The sequence below is a fragment of the Equus asinus genome, chromosome 9 (assembly GCF_041296235.1).
Source record: "Equus asinus isolate D_3611 breed Donkey chromosome 9, EquAss-T2T_v2, whole genome shotgun sequence".
Taxonomy (NCBI): domain Eukaryota; kingdom Metazoa; phylum Chordata; class Mammalia; order Perissodactyla; family Equidae; genus Equus; species Equus asinus.
In genome coordinates, this window is record NC_091798.1 from 94,205,037 (window position 1) to 94,219,642 (window position 14,606).

Consider the following 14,606-nt stretch of genomic DNA (forward strand, 5'->3'; position numbering starts at 1 on the left):
GACTTCATTTTAGAAGATCCTTTCCAATGAAGCCTGTGAATGGCGTAAGTGCAAGGCTAAGAAGAAACTGTACGACTGAGGCGAGTTGGCCAACGACGCTAACTGGGTGTCCACCTGGCCGTCCACCACTCAGCTGACTGTTAGCAGGCCTGCTGCCAGGAGTCAGAATAAGTGCTGGCTCCGGGGCTGGAATATATGCTTGGTTGCTTTGATGGATGAAGTACTGGGATAATTGCTGGAATTAGGATAGAAAAGATTAGAGCTAATACACCGCCTAATTTTTTAAAGTGATAACATTAAGTTTCCGAACTTTAAAAAGGCTCTTAATTTTGCCAAAAGCTACCCAGGAGACAACCTTAACCACACCATTCATACTTAGACATTTCCTCTGTCCCTTTTTTGAATCACACTTAAGAGATTAATTTGGGCAGAATAAATAATTGATCCTGTTTTCACTTAGGCAGAAGAAAGCAGGGCCTTTAGCTTTGAGACCAAGAAAAAAACAGTAGAGCAGAAATCTATTTCCAAACATTAATAAGCAATACAGAACAAAGGGATGAACAGTGCTCCACTGGCAGGACCCCGCGGAGGGCTGGGGCAACAACCATGCTAGGAGGCCCCTACCGAAAGGGGTCCCGGTACATTGTTCACGTCAACATAAATCCAACTTGCACTCTTTCTAAAACGATTTTTCAAAAGAGAGGGTTTTTATTATAAATGTAATACTTACTCATTATAAAAAAAAAAAATTTAGACATTTTGTGGAAAGCAAAAATCTCATCACCCAGAGCTTACAAGTTGATACGTATTTTTGCAAAGATCTTTGCTCTAGACATATGCACTTAAAAAATAGTGTATTATTTTTACCCTCTAACAATATCACAGCGGGATTTCCCTATCAATGACTATAAATCTTCATGATTATTTTTAACACCTATATAGCATTTCTCTATATAGAGTTAACTCATTTAACCAATCCTCCCAATTTTTCCATGTTATAAATAATGTTGGAACAAACATCTTTGTGTACACAGCTTTGCTTATTTGCCTCATTATTTTCTGAGGACAAATTCCCAAAAGTGATGAATTATTAGTTTAAACAATATATGTTTTTTCTGAAGGCTTTGGATTCCAAAGGTTCTCTAGGAAGGTTATACTGATTCACTTCCTAATGATAAAAAAGTAGAATACTTTCAAGTTCATCTCTGCTTACTGCTGACTTCAAATTGTTAAAAAAAAAAAAAAAAAGATAAAGTTGATGGGGACAGGCTAAAGATGTGATTGGAAATATGCCTGTACCAGTCGGAAATTCCGCGGCTGATCTGTCAGCTGTCACCTTCAGCCGTCCCCCACCCCTTCTCCTTCACCCACTTTGAATACAAAGGCTACTTGCTTTCTCTGCCTCTTACACAATTCTGCCCAACAGAATGTAAGCAGAAATGTGCTGGACGTTTCTGGAAAAGCTTTTACTTTCCTGACAAAAAGGACAGACACACCTGCAACTGCCCCTTCTCCCAGCTTTGGATGCAAACATGCAGTCTAGAGCTGCAGCAGCCGCACCGCGACCATAAGGAAAACGCTGGGAGAAGCACTTGTTCTGACCAATGCCAGCAACAAACACATTTGCAGACTTTGTGATGGGAAAAAAAAACCTGTTTGTTTAAACCAGTCTTGGTTTTGTTTTCTATTACTTGCAGTTAAAAACATTACCTACAGATAAAACGTTGCATGCTAAATAAACATAAGCAATGGGTTTTGAGTTATAGATTATTAGAGGAAGTATGGAAATCATGTTTTAAAATAGGGATAAAATATTTACATATGGCAAGAGATGATGGAACAAACCTTTAGTACTGAGAGCCACCCACGCCATTAAATGCACATTTAGGAGTGTGGAAAAGTTAACAAAATGGAGAAGGGTGGGATATGTGGCAGGACTACTGTTTATCAAAGCCATTTTCTTCTCCTCCTAGGCACACAACCAAATTATACTTCTCACCTTTCGTTGCAGTTAATTGGAATCACAGATCAAGTTCTGGCTAACAGAATGAGAGCAGAAGTGAGGATGCCAATTCTGGGCCTGGCTCATAAAAAAACTCCCATTTTCTCTTTTCTCATGTGCTGGCCAAATGGAGAGGATTTGGGGAGAATCACAAAATGGAAGAGGCCTGGGTCCCTGAATCACTGTATGGAGCAGAGCGCCTCCTCCAGCCTCCTCAGGACTGTGACGTAAGCAGCTTAGTATTTCACAGTGCCGAGCTCCTGAGGTCTTGGGGCTGTTTACTCCAGCAGCTAGCACCACCACTCTAACAGAGTCGAGTGGCAGGGAGGAGAAAAAGAGGATAATGAAGGAAAGAAGATGAGTGCATGGCATGAATGGCATCAGTGCTCCCTGCTCTTTGCACACATCCCCCAGTCCTGACCCAGATTAACTAAACTGCTCCTTTTAGCAAAATTTTCAATACTTTTTCTACTTTCTCTTTCTGGTCCTTTCTAAATCCACTGGTTTTTGAGAGGCTGGATGTTCCTGATTACCTCTTCGGAAGAGCCTGGTTTTAAAACTGTGTATGATTGTGTTCCTAAGCAACCGGTCAGGAGGAAAGTCTTTGCTAAAGCTTAACATCAATTTAAGTATATTTAGAAACATATAAAAATAATCCCTTGGGGCTGGCCCAGTGGCCAAGTGGTTAAGTTCGCGCGCTCCGCTGCAGGCGGCCCAGTGTTTCGTTGGTTCGAATCCTGGGCGCGGACATGGCACTGCTCATCAAACCACGCTGAGGCAGCGTCCCACATGCCACAACTAGAAGAACCCACAACGAAGAATATACAACTATGTACTGGGGGGCTTTGGGGAGAAAAAGGGAAAAAATAAAATCTTTAAAAAAAAAAAAATAATAATAATCCCTTGTTAAATGATGTTTACATTTTGGGGTTAAACTTCAAATGAACTTTTCCTATATGATCAATTAAAACTAAATAACAGATCAATCTGCATGCCTGTCCAAATGCTGATGCAAAGTTCAAAACCAATTACTCACTTCCCACCCAGCCTGCCTTGTCCTAACACCTACGACACAGAGGAGAACAGAGACACAGACACCAACTGATAAATTATATATTACATGTTTATTAAGGGCACAACTCTTACGTAAAATTTACATTTTATGAAAAAATCAAAAATATTTACAAAATTTTGTAAGATAGATTTGCATTGTTCTAATTACAACTCAAAGTAGTAAATAACAATTCTTAAAAACTCACATTTGTTAGAGTTCTGTGTTTACAAATTCTTGGTTAAAGAGGCAGCTACAAAGTTTATCACTATACATAAGCAAGAACCAGCTTGCTAAATACATTTCCCATTGAAAATCTACTGGTCTTTTTTACACCATTAGTGGATTTTAAATGAAAAAAATCAATATAAACTCATATGGCTTCAAAATTGTAACCTGCACCCAATACAAATTTATGTATCAACACTTGGTATGAAGACTGTGGTAATTAAGAAAGTGCAGAAGTTTAACCATTTCACTAATTTGTACATTTTTAGGTAAATACTTGATTAAAAACAAACGGTGAGTTTACGGTGTCTGAATCCCAATAACGAAGTATCAACTGCCTGGCAGAAGCAGTTTGACCGCAAAGCCGTTACAGTTAGGGTGCCAGCGAGGGACTGGAACTCCGCTTGAAAGAACACAATGGAAGAGTCAGAGATTCTAATTTTGCTCACTATCTAGTAAAGATGAATATTTTAGCAAATTGTCTTGTGTTGCTTTAGTCAAATTTAAACTTAGAATTGGGCTAACAGTGAATATATAAAAGAAAGCACATACCGTGTTATATATATTGCTAACGAGTAGATTTTCTGCTGTGTTTAGTATGTCAGGATGTTACACAAATGTCTAGTAGTAGGGGTTTTATTTTCTGTAAAGCTTAACAGAACAATTAGTGGTTTTATATTATCATATATAACACAATTTATCATTTCTATGCAAAATGCAGGACATTGGTACTTATCCCTATAAATAAAATTCCCGTTTGTAAATTATGAAGCTTTGTCCAAAATATTTAATTCCTTCAATTAATCAGGATTTGCTTTAAGTTAGACTTTTTACTATTTAATATTAGTAGTTTAAGAAATGCTTAGCCCAATCCATCACTTCAAATGATTTCCCTATTTTTAGCAGGTGGCAATTAAACAAGAATAAAAACATACAAACTGGTAATTTTTCCAATCATTGAAATGAAAAAAAAGGCAGCACTTCTCTCTCTAATGCTAAAACTAATCTTTTCTAAATTATGTTCCTCACAAAATACTACAAAATTCATGCTCACAACACAATCAGTAAATAAATGTGTAAATTTCCAATGATAAACAGAGTGAAGGGAAATGTGACATTGAGGGTTAAAATACCAGTCATCAACTTACCATTACAGTTTTTCAGAATTTGTGTTAAGATTTACATACTTCTGATGAGGTTAAGGCGGAATATCTGAAGGTAACTTTTTTCCCTGTAAACATATGCCATTAGGTATATTTCTCTTTCTAGTGGCTACAGTGTATCACTAAAGAAGTGAGCCAGAGTTCTTAAATATAGATTATCCTTTAGTTATTCTGAATTTTCTTCTCAATTGCAACCAAAGGTATTTACAAAAATTGCAAAATATTTTGTAAAAATGCTTGACCACCATAAGATTCTGAATAGAAGATCCAGATTGTGAGGAAAAAGTGAGGCGCGTTAATGCTCACAAACTGGATAGGCACATTTTCGGTTTTTGTTATTGTTTTAAAAGGCACATATTATGTAACCCATATAAAAATAAATTAATCTACAGCATTAATTCATGAAAACAATCACAACTTCTATAAAGTTAACTAACCGCAGAAGTAACTCTTTCTGCTGTCTTTTGCAAGCTTATTTTAAAACACATTGCACTTGAGGGTTAAAAAAATCATATAAAACACCATTTATAACACTTTATTAATATGTTTATATGAGAATCAAATTATAGATGTTCTGCATACACCTCAACTCTGGTCTGATTGCTTTATGGCACATCACTCAATTTGACTGAGTGTTCTAAATTAACATTATCCAAAACTCGGAATTCACGGTGTTTGTATCCATTCAATATCAAACTTATGAAATTTCAAAGCCATCTCTGACTAGAAATTTATGGAAAGTAAATTACTTTGTGCTTGCTCTCCAGACAGTTTAGGCCTGACATTACACTATAACCCTTCTGTCAACACAGACAACATAGACACTGAAGATAATTTAAAATTTGAGCCTAGGAAAACTTCATTTTACTGAGAATCTGAATAAATGTGCTTCCCGAATATTGCAGCTCATCACTGACAGCGCTGAAAACTGGTGCAGCGCTGTCTCTTTCGATGACTCACTTCAAAAGTGCAACTTAAAGCGTGTGGTCAGCTCTCGAATATCTCGAAAGTCTCAAAGCATCAGACAAGGTAGAAGAGCGTTCGGAAAGAACAGAGAACGCAGAATGGCAGGTTTGCACTCCTCCCTCGAGCCGACCGCCTTCCCAGGCCTGTCAACAGTCCGCCAGGTAGCGCCCTGAAAGACAGCAAGCAGACCTTCCCAGTTACAACTCAGACCAACTCAGAGGAGGACGTCGTCACTGCGGTGACAGGCCAGAACCCCGTTCCCGTCGGCTGTGTAGAATCCATTAGCCTCAGGTCACGGTGCTCAGCTACCGGAGCATGGGTCCACTCACTTGCAGGCACCTTGTACCAAAGGTCAAAGACAAAGTCTCCATGCCTTCAGACTGTAAACGGCTTGACAGCTGCTCAGTAACCCACTGCTGGAATAAGAATGTTTCCCATGTACATTAAAATGCCTGAAATCTCGCAACTTACCGGTGGCAAACCGCTTCTTGACTAAGGAAAGCCTGTAGCCAGTGCCTGCGAGCTCGACGTCCACTCCTGAGAGGGTGCTCCCCTCGCTGAGGAACTGCACCGCAAGGGTTGTGGGTTTACTGGGTCCTTCTGAAAGATCGAACTTTGCTCTGAGGGACCCAGAGCCTACAAGGAAAAGAATAAAGCATTGATAAGGGGTAACATACATTTCACACTGAAAAATCAAGTCATCAAGTAAGTTAAACTATATCAGTCCTATGCCAAATTCATGAAATGTGTACAGTAAATGGACACTGTCCTGTTTCCAAATCAGACTTTATTCAGACATCTGAATATTCCTTCAGTAAATAACCTCAATCCATGCTTCTCCTCGACTTAATAGAAATCTTCAGAGGTGTTTACTACTGAGATTCCTATGCCATTTGCATGCTGAAGTGCATTGAAAGAGGAAGAGGAGGTCATTGAGGGCAGGTGGAGGGACGCCTGGAGGGAGATGGGTAAGAATAAGTCAGAAGGAAATGCTGCTAGTGCCACATCACGGTGGCAGAGGTAGGGCGGAGAGACAGAGAAGGTCAGGAAGACCGGTGTCAACAGTACTATTTTCTATTCTCTTTTTACAGTTTGACTGGTCTAACATCATGCCAAACACATTTCTGAGGTGCTTTCTTTTCATGTAACCACTTATTCAATAAACCTCAGTCTAAGGGCATGGCAGAAAGAGGGAACCCAATAACTACAAGGAATGTGATAAATGCTGTACAAGGGCTCTCAGGAGCTATGGGCATGACAGCACGTAAAATGGCGGTGGGGCTGATGGTGTGTTTCAGGCAGGGGAGCTGCGGGACAGGCTGGGAAGCCTGAGAGAATGATGCATTAAGGGAACGGCATCTATAGCAGAAGAGCGGAGCGTGGGACACGAGCGGAGGAGAGTGGCAGCAAGGAAGAAGCTCTGCATCTCTTCACCTGCCATGGTAAGACACAGGGAGCCACCAAAGATACAGAAGACAGAAACGTTACAGACTAGCATCTCAGAAGGGGAGGGATGAGTAGAATGCAAAGCACGGAAACCAACTGAACATCAACACCACAGTCAGGACTCCAGTGACTGGAAATGGGGATCTGGATGAGGCTTAGGGAAAGGAAAGACAGAGATGCGTATGAAGGACATATAGGCCTTGGAATCAAGAGGTGAGAGAGGAGGCAGCATCTAGGAGGCCCCGGGTTGCTGGCTGGGGAAAGCAGACAGAAATGCTGAGCAGCAGGAGTGGCATTCTATGAGTCCCTGCACAGAAGTCACCACCACAGAGAGACATCTGGAAGAAGGCACTGTAACACTGACCCATCCGAGACTACTGTGCCTGGCGGCAGAGATCCGCTGGGAAGGTGGACAGCTGCCAATTCTTAACCAGTGCAGGCCCTCCTTAAACTCCCAAGTCTTGACGCGCACTACAATTCTGTGGAAGCTCCAACGCAGGCCAAGAGCAGCCGCCTTCGCAATCCTTAAGCTTAGAATTACTCCCATCCCTCTTCCGGGCATAAAGCCAGAACAGAAACAGATTTCTATTTTACAGTATTCTAATCTGGATATTTCTCTTTAAAGGCTGACTAACCAAATCAGAAGCACGTTTATAAGATTTTTCCATTTCCTCACACAGACACTCTGATACCTGAACAGCAGAGGGAAACCATTAAAACATCTGGTTAGAAAATCTGAGTCCTATTCTTGAGAGAACAAATTCCCTTCTTGGTAAGTATTTACAACAGTTATGTTTCATTAAATAGGGAGAAAAATACATCCTCTCTCCCTTGCTAACTGCTGTAAGCCCTCAACCCAAGTAGGATTTCTGGTTAACTTCTAGTTTCAACTAGGCATTTCAGTTTTGTACCCCCAAAAACCATAAAGCTGGAGTAACAGTCAGTACAGTTGGCCACCTAAAAACAGGCAACTTCTAAATACCAAACAGCAACCAAGTGCTGCCAGTTGGCCTGGCTGTTTCACCCGACACGTGGTCTCTTGTGAAAGGGCGGCTCGGCAGGGCAGGCCTAGGTGAACAGATCGTACAGACCTGTTCCTGGTCCGTACGCAGAAACTCCCACGAGAAAACCTACTGATGTGTTTTATGTTTGGATCACATTATGTTTAAAATGTCCAAAAAGAAAAAGCTGAGCGAAACTTTAAAAGCCAACAAACCTACTTAATAGGAAAAGTTACTGAAGGTTAATTTAGGCATTCAAAAGAGGACAGAAGAATTCTCCTTTGAGTCAGAGAAAATGCAAATAATTAAAACTGCAGACTTGTCTGTCCTGGGAATTACATTCTAAACTACGTTAGGAGAGAGAGGAGGAGGGATAAGCTAGCAGAGACTTTGCACTGTGAACACAAACTGGTGCAGATCTGGTGGGAGGAGGCAATGAACTTGCTTCTCCCGAAAATTATCATCCCAGAATTGAAGGCTGGAGATGGTTAGTTGTAATAAGGGGAAATGACCAGGAAAGGTTTTCTTAGGAAGACGGAGTAGACAAGAGGGCTTTTTAAATATTGGAAGCTTCTACATGTTGTCTGGGAGGCCAGGAGTACCCCATTAACAGAATGAGCTGGAGTATGTTAAATCAATTTCAATTAGTTATCAGGTTACCTAGCTGGGATAGATGGTTCTGCCTCTTTAAATTACTTTATTAGGTATTTTCTCTTAATGTTAGCATGTGAGCATAAGAAGCATTTACATAATATTTGTAAAGTTACAGCAAAACAAATTTTTTTTCTTAAGAGAAACCATCTTCAATCTAGAGGGGAAAAAATGTGTTTCAATCTCAACTGGTCCACTCTCATTTAAGGTATTAACTTCCACCTAGTGGTCAATTCTAGAACTGAAGGCATGAAATTCCAGGAGAAAATTTTCCAAAATCATGCTTAAGAAATCCATTTTCAGTGATATCACATTATAAACAAAAAAGCATACACAGGCTTACCTCCATTGTCTGATTTTTCGGAAATACCAGACAGCTTCCAAAAGGCTTTCATCTGTTCTGCATTCCTATAAAAAAACAGGTATCTTCAGATGAAGAGTCCAGTGGAGCACCTTACCCGTGGATGGGCGCTCAGTAAACAAACGCATCTGACGTATTTCACTACAACAACTACAGTGCTAACTTCACTTTCAGCAGCATCATCTGGTGAAAATGTGCGTGTGATATAAACAACCACAATGCTCTATCTTTCTCAATAAACGGAAGTTTACCAAATTACGTAATTCTCGTTTCTACTGGTCAGAGAAAGGAAAACAACGTACAGGTGGCTCAGTACCTTTGTTACTCAAGGAGAACACACTTCTATTATTAAACAGTGACACAAACACACAGTGGTCAGACTGTCTACTGATATTCACGGAGGGAACAAGAGAGGTAGTTAAGAGATGGGAGTAATTAATACCACTAAATACTAACCAGAAAGGTGTTCCTATAGATAGGCTAGATGCTATATTTCACCCTGTAAAACAATTATCTATTTTTAAATTGAAAAAAAATAACGCTTAGAGAGCTTACACAACTTGCTTAAGGGTAAAGTTGTATTGAATCATTGAAGTCTGGGTGGTGACAACAAAACTAGTTTTCTTTATGCTGCACTGAGGCTACTGTGGCTTGACTAGTAAAATGAACAGCATCTTTCAGAACGGTTTCTACAGGAAAATGGACTAAAGCTTTTCAAACTTCGAAGAAAACTCTCAGAACTCAGGTTCTAAAAGTTGGAGGTTGCAACAGAAATTTAGCAGGAATGAAGAAATCTACTTAACTTACCATACTGCAGGGGGAAGGGACTGCATGTTCGTGACTCCTCCATCCACTGGGACCACCACCTGAATGTTGGAGAGCACGCTGGGGGCCACCATGGCTTCTGGGTTGTACTTATAATCCACTCTCAGATCTGTGGTGCCAGCACTACATTTCCAATACGTTGCAAGATTTAGAGGAGTGGACTGAATACCATTTGATGATACCTTTAAAGAGAAAAAAACCCAAACAATTGTCTTTGGCCTGAAAAGTAAACAAGTCATGGTAATTATATGCACACTTCAACACAAGAGCTCACAGAATCAAAACTAACGGAGGGAGTTGTCTGTTGCTAGGCAGAGTAAAGCAGGTTCATCTCAAAGGAGTTAAGAGTCACTCTCAAAGTGTGGACCTGGGACTACCTACATCAAAACTCCTGCGGTGTTTGCTTAAAATGTGCATTGCCCTGGCTCCAAATGCAGAAAATCTGTTTCAACATCTTAGGTACAGGGCCCAGAAATCAGCATGCTATCAGGTGATTCTCGTTTATGCACAGAACGTTTGAACGCCTCTCAGCATTCAACACAGAATTCTAAGATTCTTTATGGGTTACGAGAATTTAGATTTAAATCAGAAAAAGATGGGCCACCATGCAGCTCTGCAAGCCTGGAATTAGAATACTTCCAACCTCAAATGCTTACTTTTAATCACATGACCCACAATAAATGGTGCAATTCCTTCCACTTCTTTAGTTCCTTGCTCAAGTGACTGCTTTCCAATGAGACCTACCCTGATCACCCTGTTTAAATGTACATTGAAAACTGCACTTTCAATGTTCCTTACCTTACCCTACACCGTTTTTCACTTCTCCACACCACAGCAAACAGGATTGTTTACTTGTATTTACTGTCTGTCTCCCCACGCTATTCCTAGCAATTAGCAAGGACTGAATAATAAACTTTTGTTGAATGAATGACAATAAATACTTAGAATAAACTTTAAGCTAAATAAAGCGGCAGTAGTTTTTTGCTTTTCAAAGTATTTATTCCCTAGAAACATAAGCCATTTTAATACAATTACCCTATTAAAAATTTAAATACAGAAGTATATGAAATACAAAATTTATCCCTTGGCCTTCTTACTCCCCACTGTTAACATCATGGTGCCCATCCTTCCAGACTTCTTGGGCATGCAAACACGACTCCTCCTCCTTCTTTTTAAAGGCTACAATGATTCATTCAGTCAGCCGCCACCTCTGTGCATGTGTACTTAGGTGGTTTCCAAACAAGGCTGCAGCAAATACCCTTTGTACCTGGCATTTTTTTTTTTAAAGATTGGAACCTGAGCTAACATCTGTTGCCAATGTTTTTCTTTTCTTCCTTTCTCCCCAAAGCCTTCAGTACAGTTATATGTTTCAGTTGTGGGTCCTTCTAGTTGTGGCATGTGGGATGCCACGTCAGCATGGCCTGATGAGCAGCACTAGGTCCGTACCCAGGATCTGAACTGGCGAAACCCTGGGCCACTGAAGCAGAGTGCGAACTTAACCACTCGGCAACAGGGCCGACCCCTGTACCTGACTTTTTTTTGGCCATTTGTGTGATTTCTGAAGAACAGATTTCTGGAAGTGGAACTGCTGAATTAAAGGTTATCTTTTCAACAATTTAATAGAACTGCCTTCTAAGAGGTTCTATTAATTTGTACTCCTATTAACAAGTGGTCACACCTCTCTTAGAGCAATCTTTTTCATGTTTGCCAATCTGATGGGCTAAAACTGACAGCTCTCTGTCGTCTTAATGGTCATTGCTCTGAATACTACCAACTTACAGCATCTTTCTGTAAGTTATCTCTCTGTGGAGTTATTCACCTTTTACTTACTAATTCAGAAGGGCTCTTCAGAGTAACCCTTTTGGTCCAGGTTCCAGAAACCCCTACAGATACCAAAATCTGCAGACTCTCCAGTCTCTTATATAAAATGGCATAGTATTTGCATCTGACCTACACACATCCTCCTGTATACCTTAAATCATCTCTAGATTACTTATAATACCTAATACAATGTAGAAGTTATGTAAATAGTTATACTGTATTGTCTAAGGAATAATGACAAAAAAGTCTGCAAACGTTCAGTACAGTTGCAAAAATCAGGTCTTTCAGTCCAGGCTTGGCTGCATCTCAAGATGAGGAACTCATGGATACTGAGGGCCGACTGCATTACAAATACTTTTCCCTCCGATGAGATAATGCTTCTGCTTAAGGCTTTATTTTAACCAAATATTTTATACACACACACATAAATTTTATTTTTGCATCAAATATGTCACTTATTGCATGGCTTCTGGGTTTTGTATCACACTTAGGTCTTCCACATTTCAGGATTAAAATATATAATAAATATTATATATATACACACACATGCATTTATACCCAGAGATATACATATATTCACCCATGATTTATCTTATTATCTTTATGGTTTCACTTATTATTAAACATTTGATACATGCTGATTTTATTTTCGTTAAAGGCATGAGTTAGAGATTCAGCTTGATTTTTTCCCAAATCTCTAGCTTGTTGCCCAAATACCACTTTACTGAAAAATTCATCATTCCCATGTTGCCTTGAATGCTCCTTTTTTTTTTTATCATAAACAGATGTTGAATTCTGTCCAATGCTTTTTCTGCATCTATTGAGATGAACATATAATTTTTATCCATTTTGTTAACGTGATGTATCATGTTGATCGATTTGCAGATACTGAACCATCCTTGTATGCCTGGAGTAAATCCCACTTGATCATTGTATACGGTCTTTTCAATGTATTGTTGAATTTGGTTTGCTAATATTTCGTTGAGGATTTGTGCATGTATGTTCCCCAGGGATACTGGCCTGTAATTTTCCTGCAGTGTCTCTGTCTGGTTTGGGATCAGGTAATGCAGGCCTAGGAAAATGAGTTTGGAGTGTTTCCTCCCCTTCTATTTCTGGAAGAGTTCAAGAAGGATTATACTAACTCTTCTTTGTATGTTTGGTAGAATTCACCAGTGAAGCCGTCTAGTCTGGGACTTTTGTTTGTGGGGAGGTTTTTGATTAGTGATTCAATCTCCTTACTAGTAATCTGTCTCTTCAGATTTTCTATAACTTCATGATTCAGTCATGGAAGGTTGTATGTTTCTAAGAATTTATCCGTTTCTTTGAGGTTGTCCAATTTGTTAGCATATAATTGTTCATACTAGTCTCTTATCATCCATTGTATTTTTGTGCTATCAGTTCTAATGTCCTTTTTCATTTCTGATTTTACTTATTTGAGCCCTTTTTTTCTTGGCAGTCTAGCTAAGGGTTTGTCAATTTTGTTTATCTTTTCAAAGAACCAGCTCCTAGTTCGATGGATCTTTTCCAGTCTGTTTGTCTCTATTTCATTTATTTCTGCTCTGATCTTCCTTAGTTCCTTTCATTAACTTTGGGCTTCGTTTGTTCTTCACATTTTAGTTCCCTGAGGTATAAAGTTAGGTTGTTTATCTGAGATTTCTGGTTCTTGACTTAGGCAATTATCACTATAAACTTCCCTGTTAGAACTGCTTCTGCTGCATTCCATAAATTTTGGCATGTTGTATTTCCATTTTCATTTGTCTCAAGGTATTTTTTAAATTTCTTTTGATTTCCTTCCTGACCCACTGGTTGTCCAGTAACATGTTCAATCTCCACATATTTTTGAATTCTTTGGAATTCTTCTTGCAATTGATTTCTAGTTTCATAGTCATTGTGGTCAGAAAAGATGCTTGATATGATTTCAGTCTTCTTAAATTTATTAAGATTTGTTTTGCAGCCTAACATATGATCTATCCTGGATAATGTTGCATGTGCACTTGAGAAAAATGTGTATTCTTCTGCTTTTGGATGGAATGTTCTGTATCTATCTGTTAAGTCCATCAGGTCTAATGAGTTGTTTAGGGCCAATGTACCCTTACTGACTTCTGTCTGGATGATCTATCCATTGAGGAAAGTGGGTTATTAAACTCCTCTATTACTGAATTGTTGTCTACTTCTCCCCGTTAATATATGCTTAAATATTTAGGTGCTCCTATGTTGGGTGTGTAAATATTTACAAATGTTAACTCCTTTCATTGGATGGACCCCTTTATCCTTATGTAATGCCCTTGTCTCTTATTACAGTCTTTGTTTTAGTCTTTTTTGTCTGATAGAACTATCACTAGCCCAGCTTTCTTTTGGCTTCCATTTGCATGGAACATCTTTTTTCATCCCTTTACTTTCAGTCTGTGTGTCCTTACACCTGAAGGGAGTCTCTTGTAGGCACCATCTATTTGGGTCTTGGATTTTTTATCCATTCAGCCGCTCTGTGTCTTTTGATTGGAGAATTTAGTCCATTTACATTTAAAGTAATTACTGACAGGTACATACTTCCTGCCATTTTGTTGCCTGTCTTCTGGCTGTTTTGTAGTCCTCTTTTTCCTTCTTCTCCTCTTGCTCTCTCCTCTTGTGGTTTGATGACTTTCTTTAGTGGAATGCTTAGATTCCCTTCTCACTATCTTTTATGTATCTACTACAGGTTTTTGCTTTGTGGTTATCAAGAGGCTTACCTATAACAACCTATATATATAACAGTCATTTTAAGTTGATAATAACTTAAATTTGTACACATTCTAAAGCTCTACATTTTTTCTCCTCCATCACGTCTTATGTTTTTGATGTCACTTTTCACATCTTTTTATCCGTGCAGCCCTTAATTATTGTAGTTGTAGTTATTTTTACTATTTTTGTCTTTTGACCATCATACTACCTTTATTATATATTTACCTTTACTAGTGGAATTTATACTTTCATTTGCTTCCTTATTCCTAATTAGTGCCTTTTTTCAGCTTACAGAAGTCACTCTAACATTTCTTGTAAGTCTGCTTTAATGTTCAAGAACTCCTTCAGCTTCTGCTTGTCTGGAAAATCCTTT

General features: G+C 39.1%; 1 protein-coding gene across 6 annotated transcripts in view; it reads right to left on the bottom strand.

Moving 5' to 3' along the window:
- Positions 1-3,107: 3,107 nt before the first annotated feature.
- FCHO2 (FCH and mu domain containing endocytic adaptor 2) overlaps positions 3,108-14,606 on the bottom strand; it is a 115,729-nt gene continuing 104,230 nt past the window's right edge. For all 6 annotated transcript variants that reach the window (XM_070517964.1, XM_070517965.1, XM_070517962.1 and 3 more), the window contains 4 exons: positions 9,677-9,876; positions 8,852-8,916; positions 5,882-6,046; positions 3,108-5,579 (listed from right to left, as the gene is read on the bottom strand). In XM_070517964.1, coding sequence (XP_070374065.1) covers positions 5,557-5,579; positions 5,882-6,046; positions 8,852-8,916; positions 9,677-9,876 — 453 coding nt within the window. In that variant the 3' untranslated portion in view covers positions 3,108-5,556. The remainder of the gene's footprint in view (positions 5,580-5,881; positions 6,047-8,851; positions 8,917-9,676; positions 9,877-14,606) is intronic.